We start from the raw sequence: 25,310 nt of genomic DNA, 5'->3' as shown, positions 1-25,310 counted from the left end.
CTGACACAGAGCAGGAAACTGTAACGTTGTTTTGACTTAACAAGATGAATATTTAGTCCGACTATCGCTGAATCGATCCGGTTTTAGATGAAGAGTAAAAACTAAATAAAACATGATCAGACCTTCATGAGCTCCTGCAGTTTGGGATCGTTCTTAGAGTTCGGATCCACCATGGTCCGCACCTCATTCTCCTCTGGTGGGTGAAGAACAGTGGAAACAGGATCTCACAAACTAATATAGCTTTAAAGTGAATATGTGGCAGCATCTCAGCTCGTCATAGGGCAAAGGTCAAGTCTCGATTTGCTTTTAAAACCAAAAACGTTTAACAAACAATTAAAGTAAACAAAATTAAAAAAGAAGAATCAAAAACAAACCAAATTAAATGTACTGTAATTGCTTTTAGGAGTTTCCTTTAGCAGGCTAAACAAAAATCAACAAACACTTATTAAAGGCAGTAAAAAGATCCCATCATGTGGTGCGTGACATCATGGGATTAAAATAAAACAGGAAGTGCGGTCGGTTACCGAGCATGGTGTCCTCGGGGTCCAGCTCATAGTGTGAAGGACTGAGAGGGAGGTTGATGGCATTTATCCCCTCCTCCTGCAGCTCAGACACTAAAACAAAAAAGATCTTTTAAATCAGAGTAAATAATAAACAAGCTTAGGAAACTGGACTCTGTTTCTGGAAGGAGTTTGTTAAATTCACTAAAGAACAGATTTACAGATGAACTCAACGTGAATCCTGGGTTTACTTCTTTCATTTGACGACCTGAATGACTGATTTATTGACGCTGGTGCGCTGTTGTCAACAACGGGGAGTCCTTGGAGTAACTGTTGCCTGTTTTAACAAACATTTCAGTGTTCTTGTCAGATCCAGATGAACTGAAAAACAGATTATTCCTGAGAAAAAAACAATAAACAGTTTTTATTTGTTTGTTCAGTCCAAGCATCACAAGTGACGCTAGAGGAAGTTGTTTATGTGTCAACGGCTGAGGCCAAATGAACCAGAACAGCAGATCAGACGATACAAAAATAAAAATTATAATCACGTTGTTTGGACGACTCCCTAAACGCTTCCTTGATCCCACAAACAACCACCAGCGGCTCTCCGCTGGATGTCAGACGAACAGAGCGGGGCCGCTTCCTGCTTCTCAGCGGGCTTCACAGATTCCCAGCCATGCCTCGCTTCTCAGAGTGTCAGAAACCCGAGGTGGTTAGATCGCAGTTGATCTTTTCCTGCTCTCTGTGTGTGTGTGTGTGTGTGTGTGTGTGTGTGCGCGTGTGTGTGTGTGTGCGCATGTGTGTGTCATGAGTGAACATCCTGTGCATTTCTCTGCCCTCTCTGGAACAACATCCTCAACACCATCCACAAGTGGTTGCATGAGCACAGTCTGCATCTCACACACACACACACACACACACACACACACACACACGCACACGCACACGCACACGCACGCACACACACACACACACACTTCTGAGTATTCCTACAGAGTGCTATGCACCCCGCCCACCTGTAAATTACCCCCCACCTACCTAACCTCCGGCAGCTATGCTACGTTTTTCACCTGCACTAAAGAACCTGACATGTTTGCTGGCCAGAAGAAAACATAAATAATCAGGAATAATAAGACAAGAAATTAAAATCCTTAATTCCAGTTCCCTCAAACGTTTTTTTTTTTTTTTTTTACCAATTTGAAAACTAATTATTAGGGGTGCCTGATATTAGCTTTTCTCCTGATATCCGTTCATTTTCTTTTGCCTATCCGGGTCCGGGTCGCATCTCAAGTAGGGCATCCCAGACCCTCTCCCCGGCCACCTCTACCAGCAGGACCCCAAGGCGTTCCTGGGCCAGATTGGAGACGTATTTGCTCCAACGTGTCTTGGATCGACCCAGGGGCCTCCTGCCGGCAGGACATGCCCGAAACACCACCTCAGGAAGGCGTCCAGGTGGCATCCCGACTAGATACCTGAACCAACTCTGCTGGCTCCTCTCAATGTGGAGGAGCTGTGGCTCTACGGCTGAGCCCAGCCACCTTCTGAAGGAAACTCATTTTGGTTGCTTGTATCCGCAATCTCTTTCTTCTTGAATTCACTGAAAGTTAGGTCGTATATGGGCAATTTAAAAAGGCCTTTATTTTGGAAGGCAACATCAGAATGACTTGATATTGATACGGTATCACTGTGGGGTTGTATACTGTTGATCTGAAGTGGAATTACCCTGTGGAAACAGCAATTTTCCATTTTAGAGCATTTTGAAATCACTGAAAGTTAGGTCAATTATGGACAATTTGAAAGGGCTTTTATTTTGGAAGGCAACATCAGACTGAGTTGAAAATTCACAGGGCTTTTACTTTGAAATCCAAAATAAGATGGCCTTGATATTGACAGGCCGCTAATAGTGAACAAGCCGAAATTATAAGTTATTATGTTCTTAAAATATCTGCCAATTCACACGAAGCTTCCTTTTCTTTTGAAATCCGGTTTCCACATCCCTTCCCGTAATACTTTGAGTAGACGGGAACCGACAATAAACTGGAGGCTGGCTTGACACAAGTCATTCCTTCAACTAGTTCATGCCCAGTTCAGTTATCAGAGGAAGTAGCGCATCTAGCGGGGGCTCATAGAGAGCGGTATGCTAACTAGCTTACCAACGTTAGCTTACGTTCTGTCTGCAGCTGTTCACCGATGTAAACATGTCGCTTACTTTGCCTAAATTCACCCCTCTGGATTTATAACTATGTTATAAACAGCGTTTCACTTTACACCAAAGCTGATTGTTAAAAAGTCCGGATCCCTACCAGCTTCTGTTGCTGGTGGTGTTACCGGGTTCAGCTGCTGCTCTCACACCGGAATGAGAAGATCTCTGAACGCCGACACTCATATAAATAAATAACGTCATTTTAACACACGTAATCCTACATCGGAGCTTTAATATTGTTAATAATTGTCTCGCTTTACACTACAGTGGACGGCGCGCAGCCTCCGTGGTGAAATACCCATCCATCAGGATTATCACTAACTAGTATAGTTCATCTTCGTCCTCAGTCTCCATCAAAGTTATTAAGAAGAAAAAACGAGTTGAGTTTACGTCCTTGTCTGTTAGTGCAGCCGACCACGCAGCAAGCTAAAACCATTTTACTGTCAAATCAACTAAATAAAAGCGATAAACGGCTACAAACTGGCTTGTTTTGACTAGCTTCACTGGAGTTTCTACGGGTGTAAACGGCCTTTTTGCCGTCCATCATGGCGAAGGGGGCGGTCTCATGAGTGGCGAGACGTCACGTGCAAAGGGTCAATCCAGAATCTTAAAAAAACACAAGAAGAGAAGCTAAACCACGGAAGTGGTAAAAAAGGCCCAGCAGCAGCATCTCCACTTTCTGAGAGTGCTCAGGAGGAACAACCTGGAGGAGAGGCTGCTGGCGACTTTCTACAGAGCCACCATAGAAAGCATCATAACAGCATGGTACGCAGGGTAGGGCTGTTGCGGTTGAGGAATTCCCCCTGCGGTGATTCAGGGTGGCTTAATATTGCGGTGTGCGATATTATTGCAGCACTTTTTTATTGCAGTACTATCTAAACATAATGTTTACACATTTAAAAAAGGTTAAAAATTGCCGTGCCTTCTTTAATAACACTTTACTGAATGCAGATCAAAGGGCAGTAACAACACAGATCGCAGTAACGTTTGTTTCTCCGACAGTCGGAGTCCGACTGAACTTAAAAACAACAAAATTCAGGAGAAGGTTAAACTTTTAAATGCAAATTTGGCTGCAGCATCTAACAAATAAGAAACAAGTCCCCATTTTGTTTAGTTGTTTAAAATCAAGCATAAACAATTACATGTACCGGGAGCGCGCGCGCGCGCCGGGGCGCGGGGCACTATCATTTCACTTTCACACATGAATGACGGTGATTTATAGCTCGGTCACGTCCTTGTTACCCACAAGGAAAACCAGCATGTTAACCATATACGGTTTGAGAGAGGATCTGAGAGAGGTGGCAACATTTCCAGCAACACTGAAAACCCTCTCGGATGGTGCGCTCGTTGCACTAACGCACACGTACTTGCGTGCGACTCTGGCGAGCAAAGGGAATCTCTCCCGGTTGTTGCTCCACCATGTCAGGGGGTTTCTTTAGGGTGAATGCATTCCTCCTGCAGGTAGCGAGTGAGCTCCAGCTCGGCTCAAACTCTCTTCGGGACGGTTGCAGAAGCAGTGCTTGTCCGGGACTTCAGCAGGTCTCCGAGCGTTTATTTATTTATTTATTGCCGCTGGTGGCAGCTCTGTCTCGGCCAAGGACTCTGGCTGCGCAGCAGCTGACGTACTGAAAACCAAAGTGCTCCCAAAGGAGCGAAGTAACGTTTCGTTTTGATACCAGTGCAGCCATCCTTCTCAACATGCATCATTGAGTTGAACCAAGTTCAGTAATCGCGGTGGCCCATGATGCAGCGCGGTGGGCTTCTTCATATCGCGATATTTCATTTTTGCGGTTACCGCGACAGCCCTAACGCAGGGTGCTCAGCTGCAGACAGGAAAGTACTGCAGAGGGTCGTCAACACAGCCCAGAAGATCACTGGCTGCTCTCTGTCCAGCCCGGAGGTCATTGCAAACTCTCGGTACCTCAGCAGAGCGAGTAATATCAAGAATCAGTCTCACCCCAGCAATCAAGTCTTTCAACTATTACCATCAGGTCGACGGTACAGGTCACATAAAACCAGGTCAAACAGATCCAGGGATAGCTTCTTTCCCAGGGCGATCTCTATAGTAAATAAGCATAAAACAATTAAAACTGCTTAGCGACTGTCAAGGTCACCGTCAACTACTATGCTGCTATTCTGTATATATTGTACTTACTATTGTTTTGTTTTAGGGGACCTTTTATATTTAGAAGTATTTTTGTATTGTGCACCAAGGGAGTGGCACTCCAATTTCGTTGTATCCTGTACAATGACAATAAAGGCTATTATTATTATTATTATTACTATTATTATTATTAAACCCGTCTCATCCTTATCCCGTCGTCCTTAAAAATTACACAAACTGAAAAAGCTACTGACAGGAAGCTTTTGGCATTTTTAACCTCCATCAGATAGAACAGCCAACATCTGAGGCTTTAGACTCTCATCCATAACCGTTTTAAAATTGCAGCCCCCTGAATGGTAGTTGGATTATCACGTAAACGTGTCCAACTTCCCAATTCTTTGCGATTTTAGCAGAAAATTTGCTTTTTTGTGGTTTTGTGACTCCTACTAGCCACGAACCAGCGGCTTTAGGCCAGCGGATGCAGGAATCATCCTGAAATTCAGAGTCTGGCACTCTGGGATATTTTCAATGACTTTTCTCACATGGAAAATAAAATAAAATGTGTCTTTAATGAACCAGGAGCCGACATCTTTTTGGGGCAGACATAAACAGATTTCCTATAAACAAAAACTTCTAAGTGGTTTCAAATCCACCGACTCGGGCGGCGTAACGGTTGCTGAATAATAACGCTGCACCAGTTTGCGCCGTCTTGCACACCAGCTGTGTTATTACACCGGTCTGCACTGCAGAATTCCTTTCTCGCCTTTTTGTTAAACAGACTTAATTTAAGAAAAGACTGAAACGGATTAAAAGAGAAACTGAGTGCCATCCCAGCGCGTTGCTCCTCCCACCCTTCGGTCCATTGGATAAACGAGGATCCGTTCATTTTGTGAAAAGAAGGAAACAAAAGCTTAATGTGCAAGCTGGAGAGACTCCACACGGAGGATGTTGTCCTACCTGGAGGGCAGAACGCTCCACAGCCCATGTCTCTCTGTCTCCGTCCCCCAGTCTCAAGCATCCTCTCCTGGCTAGCAGAACCAGTTCAAACCTCTCTCAAACCTCTAATTCAACGTATTATCCATCAACTAAATTTGCAGAGTATTCACGAGGCTACAGAATTACGCATTACCCATCCAGATTTATAGGCTCTCTTCTGTTTTACGAAGCCCACAGTTGCATCAACGCACGCTCCGAAAAGCCTCCTGACCTTCTCCTTTTTCATAACGCTTCATCCTCATCTTGTAGCTTCGCTCCCGTTTCTCATCCTTCACTCTTTTCCTTTTTTCCTTTTCATCCGGTCATTACTGCCGCTGCAGCCGGCGGCCCCCCCCCCTCCCCGGCACACGCAGCTACTGCCATAAACGTTGCAAGGACTTAAATTTATTCAGTCATCAGTACAAGAGCAACCAGCCCACACTTTCCATCAAATCACTGGAACACTTTGCAGACGTCCTACACACAGCTTGGTGTGTGCGTGGGGAATGCGAACCAGCTGGAGCATAATGTGATTGCATGCATCTCCAAAATGGGAACATGAATTTGGGGCTCAGCTGTGTAACAGGATCCTCCTGACTGACGCAAAGTAATCAGCCTTTCCCATTCAGCGATAAATCCCGGCCTTCGGCGGTGAATGTCACCTGGACTTTCACAGAATCCCACACGGAAATAACTCAACCGAGCTCTTCAAAAGGCCGTTCGGGATATTCTTATTTATACTTCGTGTTGTTGGTAGTTAAAGTCCACCAACAGGTAAGTTTATTAGCTTTTAAGAGTGGATGGAAGGGAGCAACAGGAAATCCGTGCATATCCGCCCACCTTCACCTCTGAAAACTGATGATTAAAATCAAGCGGGTGTTTGGATTTGATTTATTTATCTAAAGTATTGCATACAAAATAAAACCAATTACAGTTTGAGAAGGAGCAGGACGCACACACACACACACACACACACACACACACACACCTAATGAATGGCAACGCAGAAAACGAGGCTTTGTGAATCTTGAAATTGTTTTTTTCCCGAATTTCTGTTTGATGTGTCAAACAACAAAAAGACTGCATCACCATTGGTTTGAGCCACACGTGAGAATAAGGGTCGGTACTTCTGACCAATCGGATAATAGATGGGGTTTGCCGCAGCCGAGAGGGTAATGTTTCAGCTGTTGGATCGAGTAGGATGTCGGTCAAAGGTTTGAAGCTTTTATGGGCGTGCTAAAAGAGGTTCTGATGAGAGAGTCACACCTGGAGGATATTTTTTATGTTTTTAACGACGCATTTTGTTGGACTGTGGACAAAAGACTTGCTGTGGACTAGAGGCCGACCGATGAGGGTATTTTTAAGGCCAATGCCGATACCGATTTTAAAAGAATTTTGTTGCCGATGGCAGATATCTAAAGGCAAATGTTAGGCCGATATCTATGCGTTTTAGCAGCACATTGATTGTGAAAGACAACCGAACACTCACTGTGTGCAATATAAATTAAATAAGTCAATAAATCTCTTAATATTTATTGAACTTCAAATATAAAACAAATTCAAAACATAAAAAAAAGCGGTGTGTTGAGGTCCTTTGGGTCCTTTCTTCAGTCTAGTAGTGGTGGCAGTTGGCCACACAGGTTCCTCATTATAATTATTTTTTTATTTATTGGCTTTTAAAAATAATTTCGGCCGATATAGGAAAAATGTTATATAACGGCTGTCCGATATATGTTTGCCTCTACTGTGGACTAACTTTTTTATTGGAATTCTTTTACTGGACCCTTGTGGCGTAAAAAGACCATTTTTGTTTGAGATTTCTTTTCAAACGGTGACGGAGACCGTCATGAATGATGGTTTTGACTAAGGCGCATACTGTAATGGTTGTATCTTTGATTGGCATATATTATTGGAACTCTGTCTGAATCAACATGAAGTGTGTTCCCCTGAATAGTCAAAGAACCTAAATCAAATATTCAAAGACAAATCAGATTGATAATTAATATTTTATTTGATAATTGATTCACTAAGATAAATACAAAAAAGTTTATCTCTCACTAAATAGAATATTTAATGTGACCATAGAAACACTACTTGGTATAATATATGGTGTGTGTGTGCGTGTGTATTCTCCATCCCCAGTGAGTCGTGGTGGATGGCTGCTTATACTGAGCCAGGATCCTCTGGAGGTTTCTTCCTGTTAAAAGGGAGTTTTCCTCTTCACTGTCGCTATATGCTTGCTTAGTATGAGGATTGCTGTAAAGTCACTGACACTAGTCAGTGACTTTACAGGGGCAGTAGTAGCTCAACAGGTTGAGCGGGTTGTCCTGTAATCGGAAGGTTGCAGGCTCAATCCCGGCTCCGGACAGAGAATTCTGTCGTTGTGTCCTTGGGCAAGACACTTAACCCACCTTGCCTGCTGGTGGTGGTCGGAGGGACCGATGGCGCCTGTGCTCGGCAGCCTCGCCTCTGTCAGCGCGCCCCAGGGCAGCTGTGGCTACATCGTAGCTCATCCCCACCAGTGTGTGAATGTGTGTGTGAATGGATGGATGATACACTGTAGTGTAAAGCACTTTGGAGTCCTTACTCTGAGAGGCGCTATACAAGTGCGGGTCATTTATCATTTGATGCAATTTGCTGGGTTCCTTAAATAGGAAACTTTTTACTGATTGGCTTAATGAACTGACCTGAATTGGAATGCTTACTGTGTGAAGCAGGGGCGCCTCCAGAAAAATTTGATAGGGGTGGCCAGATGGGGCAAAAGGAATATTTGGGGTGGCACACCAAATTGGTCCTTGTAGTAATGTTGGGATGTGGTGATATATTGCATTGCTCCTTTATTAGTTTTTAATTTAAAAAATAGCATGTATCCAAAGCATTTAACTTACATTTTATAAACACAAACATTTCAGAAAAATACACTTCAGTTATTTAAAATGTTATTTCAAATTTGTTTTAAATGTATTTTTTTAGTTGAATTAATCAGTTGCTGCTTTCACAAAAAACTATGGAGATAAAACGTTTTTAAAGAGGTGATTAGCAGAAACATATTTATTTTTAATTCTGATTATTTCTTTACTTATGTATATATATATATATATATATATATATATATATATATATATACATATATATATATATATATATATATATGTATAATATATATATATATATATTATACATATATATATATATATATATATATATATGTATATATATATATACATATATATATATATATATGTATAATATATATATATATATATATATATATATAAATATATATATATATACATATATATATATATATGTATAATATATATATATATATGTATAATATATATATATATAATATATATATATATATATATATATTATATATATACATATACATACATATGTATACACACACTTTTTAATGTGTGTGTGTGTGTGTGTGTGTGTGTGTGTGTGTGTGTGTGTGTGTGTGTGTGTGTGAACACTAATTCAAAACACATGATGATATTCTCTGGAAATTTTTGAACTGGGATGTCAGTTAAGCACTATAGGGGATTTCAAGTAAGACAACAGATTTCAAGATTACTTGGAAAAAACTATTATTTTTGTTGTTATTGTTGTTATTATTATTATATTGTACAGTGTGGAACAGCAGGGCGCTGGTGGAGGTCTGAGTCTGCTGGCAGGCCTGTGTTTACTCATTCCTAACTTATTACAGCATTCCTGGATCCAACTCCTTACATGGACCCAAACATAACCTGCGGCTATAAAAACACACAAGCTGCATTCTCAGGTGATTTTTAACAACAAAATACAAAGTAAACAAAAGCTAAACACCGTAGCTATTTCTCTGAACTTTTAAATGCGCAGTGACCATTAGTTTAAGGACATTTTAAACCACGAAACTTCAGTTTTAGAGCAAATATTTACCAAAACCCCAAATAAAGGCCAAGAAAAAGGAAGAAACACAAACCGAACTTTGCTCAACAGTCGGGGTTTTCCTGCTATTTACCTTCTTTCGCTTTTTTTCTTCTCACCAAAGTTCCACCAAGTTTTCCCAGAAAAGAGTCGTCTTTCTTTCTGGAGGACGGTGATTTGGGCGTCGGGGATTTGGGAGACGAAGGAGACTTCTGGGGAGAAGAAGCCATTGTCGTCATTTAATCCGAGACAGCTCCGACAAAACTGTCCGCGTTGATGTGGAAAGTAAAACTGGTTGGGAAATCCAGGAATTAAAAAAGAGGAAAATTTTCTGTCCACTCCCTAAAGCGGAAACGGAATTCCAGACATTTTCACCAGAAGGTTGGATGGAGCAAGAAGCCCCGCCCCCACGGATAACGAGGCGGAGCTACCGGCCCGTGGAGGAGGAGAGGGAAGGGGGAGCGCGGGAAACATTTTTGTTTACATTACACAATAAGAGCATCAAAAACTATCTGGACTTTCCTTTTTAACCGTTATTTCCTGGCTATATTATCAACATCCTTGAAATAAATTACATTTTTATTTATTTATCATTTAAAGGTTTAATTTTCTTGTATAAACTGCAAACAAATTAAAAACATAAGGATAATTGCTTCACAGTATGACAAATAATGACCAATCCTGAAGTTCCTAAAAACATAAAACCTGTGATAAAATCGATTTCCTTTAAATAATTAAATAAAAAAATTGTTCTCTTTGTCAAAATGTACTATGTAGTTTCATAGCCAAATACATCATTGTGCTTCTATAAAATATTAGTGTGTAATGCTACCTAAACTGAGAAAAAACTGTTGTATTTAAATTAAAAGTTTCAATTTACAGATAAATTTCTGATTCCTTGAGAAAAAGGATGGCAGCCAGTCTACTATTTGTTCTATTTAAATTATAATCAAGGGTTATTAGTGTGTTTTTACATACCGAGTAATAAGGAATTTCCCTCAGTCCTTCAAAATAAGAGTCTCAAACATACACATTCCTTAAAACATCTGACATTTGGGTTTTTTATCGGAAAAAAGTAGTAACAAAAATGTTTCACTTTGGCAAATCTTGAAATAACCTACTTCAGATGTTTTTCTACAACATTCACAACAATAGATCCTTCTCCTCAGTGGCTCTAATTCACCATTTAAATTCTTAGAAAAATATTATAATTCTTTATTAAGTTGGTATTAATACAACACAGGCCTAGCATAAACCTGGAAAAACATTTATTTTTGTGAGTTGCATCTTTATTTAGTTCTTTTGCGTTTGTTGTTTGAAACCTTCCGTTTTGTATGAGATAACATCACATCAGTATTTATTAAACGGAGCAAATCATTACTACAATATGCAAAAATGTTCATTTTTAATCAAGAGTTCATTCTGAAAAACTCACAGCAGCAAAACTGACAGACATATGTATTTGTTTATTCCAGTGTGACATAAATTACTTTTAGTGTTTTATCATTTCCAACGTGAACAATGTATTTAAAGGCCGTGAGATTTGTGCAGGGATTAAAAGTGAACACATTTCAACCCCCTCACGAGGAAGGTGACATATTGGTGCAAAAACACCTTTTTTACAGTGTTCCAAAAACAGTGAAATTGCATCAAATACGCTGAATAAATTACAGTCAGATGCACAGTGAAGGACAGTGATTTATATAAAACATTTTAAGGAATTATTATAAAGACTTAAAACAATTCACGTTGTGCAAAGCACAGCCCACCTCAGATGAAGTGCTGAGTCATGTTAATGCTCTCCAGTGAAGCTTTACTGTAAAAAATAAGTCCGTTTTTCACAAGAGATCCAGTGTTTTTAGCTCTGTAACAGAGACCAGAAGCTCAATCTTCATTCTCCCCAGGTCTCCAGATTCAGCATGTGAGCATCAGCATCAAGATTTGCAGCTGGAAATCCACCCAATTGTCATCCCTCACTCCAGCTTCTCCAGTTCTCAGCTGTCGCTCCCGTGAGCCCAGTGAAACTCGTAGCCTCTAGATAAGATCAGGCTTTCCAAGTCCTTGTCCTCAGCCCTCTCCTTCAGCCGCTGCTCCTCCAGGATGGAAACCAACATGTCCCGCTTCTCCACCGTCCTCATGATCTCCACCAGGATCTCCTGCTCCTCCTGCAGCTCAGATGCACTCTTCTTTGTGTCTAATCCAGACAGTAAAAACACTAAAATGAGTGCACAGTCGTAGTTTTTGACTCTGACACTCTCAGTTGAAAGCTTTACCTTCAATTACCATTCGGCATCTTAGATCTTGCTGCAGCCGGCTCTGGGTGTCCTCCAGTGCAAGCTCCTGGGCACTGAAATACAAGAAAAAGGAGTTTCACTAGTGAGAAACACAAAAAACAAAAGCAGCAACACGACGTTTGGTCGTGGTGGCGTTTGATGTGAACACTCACAAGATCATGAGTTCGGACTCATAGCGTGCCAGTCGGTTCTTTTCTAAAACGAGCTGAAACCAGGCCTGGTAGAGCTGCGCCTCGTCACGATCGTCCATCTCAGGCGTGTCTGGGAGGAGGAAAAGGACAAAGGAAACAGGAAATGAAACAAGGGAGGAAGGATGTAAGTAAGTAAGTAAAAGTTTATTTATATAGCGCCTTTCACAGATATAAATCACAAAGCGCTGTACAACATGATGAAGATCAGGGCAAATACCTCTAACCAATAAAAACATCAGAAAAACAATAGCAGTGATAAACGTAGAAAATAAAATCATGAGTATAAACAAAGTGAAGGTGTGAACCCGAACAAAGCCATCTTTTTGAAACATTTAGGGAGGGAACGCCTGGATGAAAAGGTGAGTTTTTAGATGATTTTTAAAGATCTCTACAGTGTTAGAGAGACGGAAATTTGAAGGTAGACTGTTCCAAAGTCTGGGTGCAATAGTCTGAAAGGCCCTGTCCCCTTTGGTTTTCAGTCTGGTTCGAGGAACAGCCAGGAGGTTTTCAGATGTGGATCTAAGGTTCCGAGAGGTGGTGTGTGGGGATAAAAGCTCAGATAGGTAGCTTGGAGCCTGGTTGTTAAGAGCTCTATAGGTCAGGACTAAAACTTTAAACTGAATTCTAAATTCTACCGGGAGCCAGTGGAGGGACTGTAAACCTGGAGTGATGTGAGCTCGTCTGCTGGATTTGGTTAGGAGTCTGGCTGCTGCATTTTGGATGGCTTGAAGGCGTGAGAGGGAGGTTTTGCTGAGACCAGTAAAAAGAGCGTTACAGTAGTCTAAGCATGATGACACAAAGGCATGGATGATTTTTTCCAGATCTGCAGTAGAAACCAGTTTACGGACTTTTGAAATGTTTCTCAGTTGAAAGAAACAAGAGCGGGAGATGGTTTTGACGTGTGAGTCTAAACTTAAGGCTGGATCAAAAATAACTCAGATAACTCAGAACGTTGGATGAAAGCAGGCATAAAGATGGAAAAAAAAGTGTTTGACAAATTGTTAACCATATAGAGCCACTTTAATAAACAGGAGTCAGACTTTGACCACACACACACACACACTGGTCTTCAGCAGGAATTCTCTGTTCACTAGCACCCAGACAAAGCCAAGCACTGTGAAAAAGATGAAGCAACAATGAAGACTCAGTCTGTTGCAAACTCAGCCAGTAACTGTATGCAGATGCCTTCAACCCGACTAGATCACAAGGCAACGTTTCTCTCTAAACGGTCTGAAGACGACTGAAAGGACAGAGCTGTTAGGAAGCAGAAGAAGGAAAGCGAAACGCCAACGGGAGTTCCTCCTGGGAGCTGTGTTAGAGTGAGTCACCTCCAAATCCACCTATTTTTGCTGTTAAAATGTATAAATGAGAGTCTAAGGGCCGTGATATACTTGCTGTTTAACCTCACATTGGTGCAGGCTGTCTTTGTTCACATACTTGCTGATACGCGGCACTGCATGTAGTACCGAAGGGTTCCACTAGGGGGCGCACTAGACTATTCAGACGGCAGAGAGAGAGCCGGGTTTGTGGGTACAACCAAAACAAACATGGTGTCAATAAAAGAGCTCACTAACTGGTTACTTTAGGAATCACGACAGAAAAAAAAAGACAGCGGCGGTATCGTAGATGGTGTGAAACACCTCTAAACCAGAGACGGAGTCACCATGGTGAGCGTCTGACTCGTTATGTCAACTCCACCTACTGGTTACTCGTATATGGCAGCGTTCGGACGCATCGCGTTAATTTCAGGGACGCGCACAAACGACGCTTGAAATCAACGCAAGTAACACGTGGCAGCCATTTTAAAAAGTTTGAGTCGTTTAACAGCAAGTATATCACAGCCCTAATAGTACTGTAGACACGAGTAATCATTAGTGCATCTTACTTCAAATGTAATAACTCAACACAAACCCTCAGAAGTACCCAGAGGTGGCTGGCTTGTGTGTGTGTGTGTGTGTGTGTGTGTGTGTGTGTGTGTGTGTGTGTGTGTGTGTGTGTGTGTGTGTGTGTGAGAGCGTGCTAGTCAACAGCTCATTTCTCCAATGGAGAAACTCCAAGAGTGATCAGGGGGTGGGATGCTGTCAGACACTGCCTCAGCGCCATCCCCGGTCTACCAGGTGACGCCTCCTTTATGTGCATTTTTTAAACAGGAAGTGTGGGTGGAGTAAGACTCTGGTAGGGGGTGACTTGCTCTTTAAAGACCGAGACAGAACTTGTGCACAAGTACCTTCGGCTCTTATGGTCTTCTCTATTGCCACTCCTTTTTCCTCCAGATCTCTCTGCTTCTCTTCAACTTCCTCCAGTTGCCTCTGGATCATCTGCACAAAAAAGACAAAATAACACATTTCAGGCATTTTTCCACTTTAATAATTTCACCCTCACTCACTCCCAAGAAGCACTGAGAATAATTATCCTGATCTTGTCAAACTAACCACAAATGACAGGGTGTGTCCACATCCAGGCGCTGAGTAGCATTTTAGGGCCGATAGCGTCTCAGCGAAGCAACAAGGCTATCTGAACCCAAAGGACACCCAAAAGCTTCTGTTTTCCCCGAAAGATGAGTCTGGCAAAGGCTATCCCGGGATTCATTGTGGGCCAAATGGGAGATTTTTGTTTTGTAATAAAGAGGGGGTGTTAATCTTATTAATCTGACAGTAAAAAAAATTAAAACATGAAAGCGTTTCTTTCTTGTTTTGTTCGTAACTGATGGTTGTTTTTTTTTTAAATATAATAAGAAAATAAGAAAAATCCACATAAACAAGCTCATACAACAGGTTCTGTATTTATTTATATACTTCTGCCAAGTCTAGCTTTAACTTCTGTTTAGCGCCGTTGCTAGGTGGCCGGACATGCGCTCAGATAAGGACGGGAACAAACGCGTAGGCTAAACCGTTCAAATTCACAGCCACTCACTTCCTGTCTAAGCAGTCGAGGAAGCACCCGACCTACGTGGGCAGAATAGGACTGATGCTGGCCCGGAATTTGGACACAGTCACTGTTTTTGTACAGAGCATCTCTGGAGAGAAACAATCCTTTGGCTTATGCATTATTAATACATGCTGAAAGCAAGTTTAAAAAGTTTACAAATTGAATGAACGATTAATTTAATTCAATTCAGTTTATTTTTAAAGTGCAAAGTCACAACAAGAGTTGTCTCAATCAGTAAAAAGTTTCCTATATAAGGAACCCAGCAGGTTGCATCAAGTCACTGACTAGTGTCAGAGTCTTTACAGCAATCCTCATACTAAGCAAGCATGCAGCGACAGTGGAGAGGAAAACTCCCTTTTAACAGGAAGAAACCTCCAGAGGATCCTGGCTCAGTGTAAGCAACCATCCACCACGACTCACTTCATTACAAATTTATTTTTTTTTATTTTATTGTACTAGGCTATTTGAAAAGGACAATGCATACTCATGAACATATGAACGTAAATATGCCAGATTTAGCCCTGAGGCTACTCTTTATCTGTAGACCGTACAAGCTAGCTCTGCTAGCAGCTTCCGGTTTCTGCTTCTTCTGGTGGTCGGTGGCCAGCGTAAAGGTGCACTAGCGCCATCTGCTGGCTGGAGTCATGGAACCCCCCAAGGCGCTTTACAACACAGTCAGTCATTCACACACACATTCACACACTGGTGGGGATGAGCTACAGTGTAGCCACAGCTGCCCTGGGACACACTGACAGAGGCGAGGCTGCCGAGCACAGGCGCCACCGGTCCCTCCGACCACCACCAGCAGGCAATGTGGGTTAAGTGTCTTGCCCAAGGACACAACGACAGCGACAGACTGAGCGGGACTCGAACCTGCAACCTTCCGATTACGGGGCGGGCACTTAACTCCTGTGCCACCGTCGCCCCTATTTAAAGATTATAAATATTAGGCAACATGAATATGTTCATGTTTCTAATGATTTTATAAGTCTCAATGAAATTCCTCATCAACATTTATTTTTAATCTAAAATTGTCCCTTTTTTCCAATTTTTTATGATTTTTCAAAACTTTTAAAATGTTTTATTCATTCTTGAGATGCACCTCATTCAGCGCTTTGTGATTTATATCTGTGAAAGGCGCTATTTAAATAAACTTTTACTTACCTCGTGATTTCATCTTGAGAGGCGTTGTATTAAAAAGATTATTTAGGTAAAGTCACTGTGTGGTATGGAAACTGCAGCGTGCATGAGGAAGGTTACATTTCAGCGGTTGATTGTTATTCACGTGAAAGAAAATGTAAAACGGTTTCGAGACAAACTCAGAGTGAGCAGGATCACGACAAAAGAGACAAAGAAGTATCAACGTGGAAGTAGAAGTGGCCAAAATACTCTATTTTTAATAGAAGAGTAAAATGAAAAACTAAAAAGCGTCTTTCCGCAGCTCAGAGGTGCAGCCACGTAAGTGCCGTCTAATTCAACCTGAATGCCTAAAAACTACAGAAAAATTCCTGAGCACAAGAATCCAACGAAAATGTGACCTTTACTGACTCTGAAACTTTTATTCTGTCTTAATAAACTCATCCAAACACAAAAGGCTCACAGAAAGATGGGTAAGGTCAGCATTCACACTTCTTGTGAGGTCAGACTGTTAGACGCAGCGCGTCGAGGCCATATTCAGCTCACTGTCAAAAACATCTCCACATCAGAAAAACTAAATCTGCACCTGGGCTCTGTGAAGCCTCTTCAGCTGCTCTCGCTTAGCCTGCTGGACGGCCATCTTTTCCTGCTTCTTCTTTTGTTTCTCTGAAGAGATCTGAAACAGAGCTAATCAGACACACTGAGCTGGACTTTGCCAGATCCTAGAAAAGATCTCTTCAAACCTTGAGGCTGGATGTCGGAGTTTCATTCTCATCACTTGATGACGACAGCTCCTCCAAATGCTGCTGGCTAGAGGCTGAAAAACAGCACAAAGGCTGATCAAGCACGCTAAGTTTGGACTCATTTAGCTGCATCTGTGCTAAAAAGCTTGTTTTTGATCAGAATTGTAATTTTTATTTGTAATTTCAAAGCTTGAAGAAAAAGGCCACACTCCAATCAGAAAGAGCTAACTTCCTCCAACCCAAAGCAGATGAGCTACCCGAACCTCGCCGTCGATGCCGTTTAGAAGTCTCCACACTCACCTTTGTTTCTCAGGTTAGACAGGAACGTCCTGATTTCTTTTTGGACCTCCTGGTCGCTCCCTTCGCCCTTTGGCACGTCCCTCTTCCTGAGCCGAAGAGACGAAAACAAGTCGAGCCTTTTGCTGCGTGGGTTCGCGGTGTGTGAAAACACTCCTTCAGGGTCTCTCTGACCATTTAGGGACACCTGCTGCAACAAGGATGGCAGGTCTCTGCCCGCCCCCCACGGATCTGTGCTCACAGACGCCCACCGGACGTCGTGCACACTGGTCCTCCTCTCCTCCTCTGAGGAATTTTGAACCACGTTGCTGAGTTTCGAGTTAAAGCCAAACGCTCCTTCGGACACTGGCCTCCGTTTGGAAAGGCCGTCGCGTTTGGGTCTCCTAGCAAAGCAGAAGTTTAGGACAGATGAGACGAACTACACAGAGAAAGTCATTGTCCATCTAAGATGTGCGACTTAAATACAAACATTACGACAGCGGTCTTGGAGCTGCTGGGCTGAGCGCTCCCACTGAACGTCCTCCTGAAGGCGTTGGCTAAGACCTGAAAGGCCGAGGTTTGGCTCTGGGATGTCGTTCCATCCTGGCTTGGGTTCGTCTGAAGCTCATCGGCTTCTGCTTGAACCTGATAAAACATCAGATAAAAGCAAAAATGTGCTCGACGTCTTGTGGGACAGACTTTTCTCACATCTCTGAGTTTGTATTGCTGCAGAAAGAGTTTTTTAAAACAAAGATCTCCACGGTTAGCCTTCACGTCGCGGCCTCACCCGCTTTTCATGTTGGGGTGAATTTGTGGAAGTTTCTTCTGGTTTCAGCTCCCAGTTCAGAAGTTTCTCCTTATCAGACTGGGTTAGGACTAGGCGCTTCCTCGGAGCGCTGGAGGCCGACTTTATGGCCGCTGATCGCTCATCTTTCCTCTCGCTGCCCTCCGAGTGGTTTTTGACCTCTGCTGTTGATTTGGAGTCCTAAAAAAGCAGAAATGCACTCATGAAATGTTTATTCCTGCAGTATTATAAAAAAAAAACAAGCAAGAAAACGCTCTAAATGCATTTGCCTTTTTATACTCTTGTGCCCATAAAAGTTTTAATTCAAACAGCTTGAATTTAATTTCTGTTAATACAGCTTACAGCTCGTTTTCCAGTGGAGGCGGCTTGGGCGGAGTCTGGAACCGTCTCTTGTTTGTGTTTGTTGAATATCAGAGGGAAGGCTGCAAGCAAAAGCACAAGAAAAATATCATTATCAATTAAGTACAACAAATAAAGTCAATTATCAAAAATTATCTACATAAAACATAAGAAAGCTGAAGTTACAGCAAAGGTAATATGGAAACAGAATGGTGGAGATGTAAGTGAATTAAGTTCATTAAAAGAAATGAAATAATAAGCTGCTTTTAATTCTGACCTTGACAATTTCATTATGCATGAGTTTTTCCAATACTGCACAAGCCTCATGCAGGCTCAGAGCATGCACTGGGAACACGTCAGAACACTTTACAGCAAATTTTAGCTCAAAGGCCGCAAACGCTATTTACCCGCATGCTAATCTCGATTAGCTGTGGCCGCCATGTTTACTTGGATGGACTTCAAATTTAAATCTCTCCGTGACTTTTATGAGATCTTTTGTAAAAAAAAAAACCCCAAAAAAACACAGCTGCTCTTCACCAAAGAATATTAGTCAAGTTTGTTTGCGCAAAGTTCTGGAAGGAAATTTCTAATTCCAAATTCCATGACCATACACACGGTTTTAATGGAATTGCTTCCAAAAGACTAAAAACTCAAAGATTATACAGATTGTGGATTTGCTGCAGACGTGATCTACACCAAGCATAAATAATTAGATGTTTTTGACGGCTGTGGTGCAGACAGATGTGTAAATATACACAATACCAGGAAAATAAACAAACAATGTCATGAGAAAAGAAGTAAAACAGAAGTACAGGAGAAGGGAAAGGTGTGCAACACTGACACCTAGTGTTGAAAGTTATTCTGATCAGCACTGAAATCTCTGCAGCTTCAGAAACGTACACACACCACATGAGCGGTAAAAAACAGATATGAAGAGGAGTCAGCGTGCAAAAAAAATCCTTCATGTTTAATGAAACAAGAAAAGGGTTTGAGGTGATGGTAAAGAAACGGAGTGGTTAGGCATCTTTAGTCAGCAAAGTCTGCAGGAAGAAGGAAAAATCAGAGCAGAGGCGTTAGACCGGAGGCACTCACTCGTGCGGATCTTTCGTTTCCATCGATTACCGTGTTTGGTGCTAGAGAGCCCTGCAGAGAACAAGACACATCAAAGGAGGCTTATTCTTTTGGAAGCCTGGCCAAAAGTCTCTGAGAAGTTAAAGGTGCAATGTGTAAAAATGGTAAACGGTCTGCATTTGTATAGCAAGGCGCTTCACAACACAGTCAGTCATTCACACTGGTGGGGATGAGCTACGGTAGCTACAGCTGCCCTGGGGCGCACCGACCGGGGCGAGGCCTACCAAGCACAGTCGCCACCGGTCGCTCCGACCACCACCAGCAGGCAAGGCGAGTTAAGTGTCTTGCCCAAGGACACAACAGAAGCGTTGTCTGGTCGCAGACGGGATCGAACCTGCAACCTTCTGATTACTGGACAATAGGGATGGAGTGACTCACCTATCTGACCCGGTGGTTTGTTCGTAACGTTAGCGACTGCACCGGTAGCTTCAGATTGCATCTGGTACAACTGACGGCTATATCACAACGTATCCGTCCATGCATGTCTCTCGTCGTCGGTAAAGTCCACGGTTACACTGATTACTTCTTCGTTTACCTGCTACGTCTTCATTTTTGGAGGAGCATCTAACACCTCATCACAGGTGCTGAGCAGTGGGAGCATTTTGGGACAATATTAACCGACGTACGTGCTTGACTTGCGTCCTCTTGTGCATTTGTGAACAAGAGGAACCCCCCCCCTTCTCTGATTGATCCTCATGGAGTGACTGAAACCCATCAGATGATGTTTCAAATGAATACAAAGACACATCAAATTTAGTGAATCTCCAGTATCCAGGGAACAAGACAAACCCAGAATGAAAGGCTGGCAAACATCAGGCGGCTCTGCATGAAGAACAGATGTCTTTCAGCAGCTGGAAGAGGCGTCAGATCAACAACGTTTGTGCAGATTGAAGACTCACGTTTTTAAAAGATTCGTTAGTTCATGAGACACTTGCAGCCCTTCATGTTCTTTTAAAGTTCTTTATTTGTTCCGTTTGTTACATTTAATGTAGAGTTAGGTTTAAACCTTTTAATTTAGAGACCCTTAGGTTCAAAAAGTATCTTCTGCAGATGAATTTAATTGGGCCGAATGTGAAGCAGCTGGGATGAGAATCAGCTCCTCTAAATCTGAGACCATGGTCTTGATTCGGAAAAGGGTAGAATGCCTTCTCCGGGTCAGGGACGAGGTCCTGCCCCAAGTGGAGGAGTTTAAGTATCTCGGGGTCTTGTTCACGAGTGAGGGAAAACTGGAGCGTGAGATCGATAGGTGGATTGGTGCTGCATCTGCAGTGATGCGGGCGTTGTACCGGTCTGTCGTGGTGAAGAGAGAGCTGAGCTGGAAGGCAAAGCTCTCGATTTACCGGTCGATTTACGTTCCTACCCTCACCTATGGTCAAGAGCTTTGGGAAGTGACCGAAAGAATGAGATCGCGGATACAAGCGGCCAAAATGAGTTTTCTCCAAAGAATGGCTGGACTCTCCCTTAGAGATAGGGTGAGAAGCTCGGTCATTCGGGAGGGGATCGGAGTAGACCCGCTGCTCCTCCACATCGAGAGGAGCCAGTTGAGGTGGCTCGGGCATCTGGCCAAGACTAAAGACTCAAGACAACTTTATTAATCCCCGAGGGGCAATTTGAGACAGCATTGTGAAGCAGCCGGCACTAAAACCCATAAAACCTGTATACACATTCATGTCCTATCCTCACATGTGGATGACCAACAATGAGTAAACCTTTGGCGCACACACACACACACACACACACACACACACACACACACACACACACACACACACACACACACACACACACACACACACACACACACACACACACAAGCATACATGTACATGCACGCACACATACAAGTAATGCACACGCCCCCTATCTGCACTGAGAATTAAGAAGAAGCACAGCTCTGGGAACAAAGGAACTTCTCCTCCTCTGTGTTTTACAGCACGGGCATCGAAGTCGGCGTTTGGAGGGCAGCCGCTCGAAAACAGTATGAAGAGGGTGTGATGGGTCTTTAATGGTTTTCTGTGCTAAACTTCCTGTATGCTGGTCCCATTGAGAAGTTAAGCTTCGCAGTGGTAGTCCAATGATCCGAGAGCACACCTTGACGGTGCTTTGTAGTCGGTTTCTATACTGCAGGCTGACAGAATAAAACCAACAGGGGATGGGAAATGTGATAACACTCTCTATAAAAGAATAATAGAAAGTCAGTAAAATGTCCTTCCTGACTCCAAATGAATTCAGCTTCCTCAGGAGGTAGAGTCGCTGCTGGCACTTTCTGAGGATGTCCTCAGTGTTGGAAGCGAATTTCAGGAGGTGATCAAAGGTGGTCCCTAGATATTTATACTCTTCAACCAGCTCCACTGGCTGTCCATGAATGATAGTGGAGGCAGCGGTAACTAGTGCTCTCTGTTTGTTTGAGAAGGACACCACCATCTCCTTAGTTTTGGTCACATTCAGCTCCAGGCCTGCTGTGTCACACCAATCCACAAACTCCTGCAGGACCTAACCGTGGTAAACAGTAGGGCCTGACAGAAGAGACAGGAGCACAGTGTCATCAGCGTACTTTACCATATAACTGTTAGGCTGGATGGATCTACAGTCATCTGTGTAGAGAATGAAGAGTAGAGGAGACAACACGCAGCCCTGTGGGGTGCCAGTGGAGGTGTAAAGGTCTGAGAGAGTGTTGTTAACCAGCACTCTTTGTGGTCTGTTAGTTAAGAAATCCAGGAATCTGGATGCCTCCCTGGTGAGGTTTTCCGGGCACGTCCAACCGGGAGGAGACCTAAAGGTAGACCCAGGACACGGTGGAGGGACTATGTCTCTCACCTGGCCAGGGAACGCCTTGGGATTCCCCCGGAGGAGATGGCCCAAGTGGCTGGGGAGAGGGAAGTCTGGGCCTCTCGCCTTAGGCTGCTGCCCCTGTGACCCGACTCCGGATAAGCGGATGAAAATGGATGGATGGATGGGCAGAGTGTGGGAAAAGTCATTCCCCCTCAGGTAAGACCACAATCCCAGGTAAGTGAGCTAGAACTATACCTTTGGTACTGTCCGGGCTTTGTCCCTCCTCCTTTGCAGGGCCGATTATGCAGGAAGCCTCCAGAGCATCCACAGCCATCTCTGCATCTCCAGGAATGATCCTCTGACCTTTACAGAGCCGCTCCGCCTGCAGGCTGGACGCTCCACCTGAAAATCACAACGGCGAATCAAACTGCAGCTCGTATCAAACCAGCTTCTTAACCTTCAGAAAAACATGGTTACGCTAACGGTCAGGTCACAGTTTCGTCTAGATAACGAACCACGTGGATGATGCAATAAGAAGTGCTCCAGGCTCTGTTTCTGAAGACATGCATGCAGATTAGACTGACTGAAAATGTCTTTTACACCTAAATTAATCTCCTTTCATGAATAAACACCAACAATTCACATGTTCATGTGTACTCACAGAGTGTTGGAGCCAATTTGAACAGAAGAGATTCCACTTGGTCACGGCAAAGGAATGGAAAAGAAACGCCGGGAACGTTTTAAGTCCCAAACGATGCGGCTCTTTCTGAAGCTTCCCAAGTTCATTTGTCAACACAACAAATAAAAAAAGGCATCTTTGAAGGAGCTTCGCCTCTCATCTGAGCTTCATCCAGTCAAATTTACAACGAAAAAATAAAGTAACAAGCTTGTAAACTGGACTGAAGACTTTGTTAAAGTGAGCCATGTCAAATACCGACCTCCCATCATCCCTCCTGAGGGTCTTTTCTGTCCCAGGTCACCTTCAAGATGTTCTGATCACATCCCTGAAGGTGCTAAGAGACCCAAAGACCCTCTCTGAGGACTATCTGTTGGCAACGATGGTTTCTGCCGTTAGTTAAGAGAGATGGAGAAGATCAGAACATCTCACACATGGATGACGACCTCATGACCCTGAGGAGGGACGAAAGAGAGAGCTAGCTTGCATTAACAACGCTCTGTTGGGATAAGGAACGCTCCTCAAACGTGAAGCGAAGCGTCTTCAAGTTCAGTTACGCTTTATTTTTCTCTGCTAGCAGGACCAGGAGAAAGGACAGCAAAGACCCAGGAGGACGACCCAGAAGGTGAGAGAAGAAACCGGTTCACTTCAATTCTGCTCAGATGGACTAAAAACAGTCCATCGTTAACATTTCGGCTTCGGGCTCGTTTCTGTCGCTCCTGCCGCTGCGTCACAGAAGGGAAAATCTTTTTAAGCCGTGTCGTTGACGGATCCGCGTGGGTGACGTCAGAATATCGATGTTACTTCTTTCATTTAACCACTAATTTGAGAGAATAAAAAAATAAAAAATAACGCACGCTCAGTGTTCGTGATTTAATGCTTTGGCAATAAATGACAACGCAAGTGAATTATGTAATCAAATAGATTTATTTATGAACATATTTACAATTTCTAAATACCATAAGTTTAGCAGCTTTACAGAATTGATCACTGAGGAACCAAAAGAAAAACAACATGAACAACGATGTGACATTAACAGAAGAGCTGCTCGTCTCCTGAGTGAAAAGCTAGGATGTGCAAGAGAAAGATCTGGAGAAGGGTGGAGAGGTGGGGAGGCGTCCGTCTGGAACAGAGGGAACCACAGACAGAAAGACAGACAGACACAGACCACAGACAGGTGGACACACGTTACTGTCAAGCGGGCCTGAATGAGGAGGAAGGAGGCTGCAGACAGAACCCAGGATGGTAAGGAGGATGAGGATGTGAGTGTTAGAGAGGCCATTCGGGAAAATGCAGCAACAATCCGTGCATCGCCACAAGCTTCACATGCTGTGAGCAACGGTTGCAGCTTTGGATATTTATTTGATTCCAGATTTGACAAATTTTGAGGGGAAAAACCCACTAATCAAATCCTGATACCCTGTTGGCTGCTTTAACCTGGAGAGGCACCTGGCTGCAGACCTCCACTGTCAGGACGGGAAATGCACGGGCTACATTACAAAATAAAACGGCAAACATACCTACGCTTGTAGCTGATAGGTTTCAATATAAAATATTACGTAAAATCTATCAATTATTTCTCTATAGTTCATATATAGTTGTCATTCATTTAGTAAACCTTAGTTTTGTTTGTCATTTTGTTGTGTGTTTTCCTTTTCTGCTGCACAACGTGGTCATTATGATATATTCTGTCATGATCTAAGACGTAATATTAACCCTTTGATGCATGAATTATGAAATCTTTAACCATGATTTTTTTAACAATTTTTTTTCATTCATCTTTAGGTGTGAACAAAACAAATTTCAACAAACATTTGTTGTTAAATTTTATAATTTACAAATAATTTATTCTCCTCCTTGAACCGTCACCTTATCGTGGTGGAGGAGTTTGAGTGCCCTAATGATCCTAGGAGCTATGTTGTCTGGGGCACTTAGTGCCCCTGGTAGGGTCTCCCATGACAAATTGGTCTTAGGTGAAGGGTGAGACAAAGAACGGTTCGAAGGATCTTTCATGGCGGTTAAAACGAAGAGTCGGAGTACCCGGCCCGGAGGGTTACCGGGGTCCCACCCTGGAGCCAGGCCTGGGGTTGGGGCCCATGAGCGAGCGCCTGGTGGCCGGGCTTTCGCCCATGGGGCCCGGCCGGGCCCAGCCCGAACCGGATACATGGGCTCGTCCAACTGTGGACCCACCACCCGCAGGAGGAACATGAAGGGTCAGGTGCAATGCGAATCGGGTGGCAGACCAAGGCGGGAGCCTTGGCGGTCCAATCCCCGGACAAGAAAACTAGTTTTTGGGACATGGAACGTCACCTCGCTGGCGG

At 43.2% G+C, this 25,310-nt stretch overlaps 2 protein-coding genes across 9 annotated transcripts in view; both read right to left on the bottom strand.

Annotated features, from left to right (window-relative positions):
* Positions 1-10,096, bottom strand: part of parvaa (parvin, alpha a) — a 41,694-nt gene extending 31,598 nt beyond the window's left edge. Inside the window, exons 1-3 of one of the 2 annotated variants that reach the window (XM_015977360.3) lie at positions 9,792-10,096; positions 525-614; positions 123-193 (exon numbers count right to left, since the gene is read on the bottom strand). In XM_015977360.3, coding sequence (XP_015832846.1) covers positions 123-193; positions 525-614; positions 9,792-9,936 — 306 coding nt within the window. In that variant the 5' untranslated portion in view covers positions 9,937-10,096. Of the gene's footprint in view, positions 1-122; positions 194-524; positions 615-5,764; positions 5,971-9,791 lie in introns of those variants that run through there. The other variant, XM_015977361.3, reaches the window with a different exon arrangement.
* A 1,367-nt stretch (positions 10,097-11,463) lies between these two features.
* The window catches only part of mical2b (microtubule associated monooxygenase, calponin and LIM domain containing 2b), a 78,207-nt gene continuing 64,360 nt past the window's right edge, over positions 11,464-25,310 (bottom strand). For 4 of the 7 annotated variants that reach the window (XM_070550523.1, XM_070550522.1, XM_070550524.1 and 1 more), the window contains 12 exons: positions 22,569-22,715; positions 19,503-19,553; positions 18,414-18,493; positions 18,054-18,251; positions 17,757-17,911; positions 17,291-17,670; positions 16,991-17,064; positions 16,834-16,923; positions 14,410-14,500; positions 12,144-12,252; positions 11,971-12,044; positions 11,464-11,891 (listed from right to left, as the gene is read on the bottom strand). In XM_070550523.1, the coding sequence (XP_070406624.1) occupies positions 11,692-11,891; positions 11,971-12,044; positions 12,144-12,252; positions 14,410-14,500; positions 16,834-16,923; positions 16,991-17,064; positions 17,291-17,670; positions 17,757-17,911; positions 18,054-18,251; positions 18,414-18,493; positions 19,503-19,553; positions 22,569-22,715 (1,649 nt within the window). In that variant the 3' untranslated portion in view covers positions 11,464-11,691. Of the gene's footprint in view, positions 11,892-11,970; positions 12,045-12,143; positions 12,253-14,409; positions 14,501-16,833; positions 16,924-16,990; positions 17,065-17,290; positions 17,671-17,756; positions 17,912-18,053; positions 18,252-18,413; positions 18,494-19,502; positions 19,554-22,568; positions 22,716-23,897; positions 24,113-25,310 lie in introns of those variants that run through there. The other 3 variants (XM_070550527.1, XM_070550526.1, XM_070550529.1) reach the window with 3 other exon arrangements.

The sequence above is a fragment of the Nothobranchius furzeri genome, chromosome 4 (assembly GCF_043380555.1).
Source record: "Nothobranchius furzeri strain GRZ-AD chromosome 4, NfurGRZ-RIMD1, whole genome shotgun sequence".
In the NCBI taxonomy this organism is placed as follows: Eukaryota; Metazoa; Chordata; class Actinopteri; order Cyprinodontiformes; family Nothobranchiidae; genus Nothobranchius; species Nothobranchius furzeri.
Note: the sequence above shows the minus strand (reverse complement) of the source record. Positions and strands in the feature narration are given on the sequence as shown.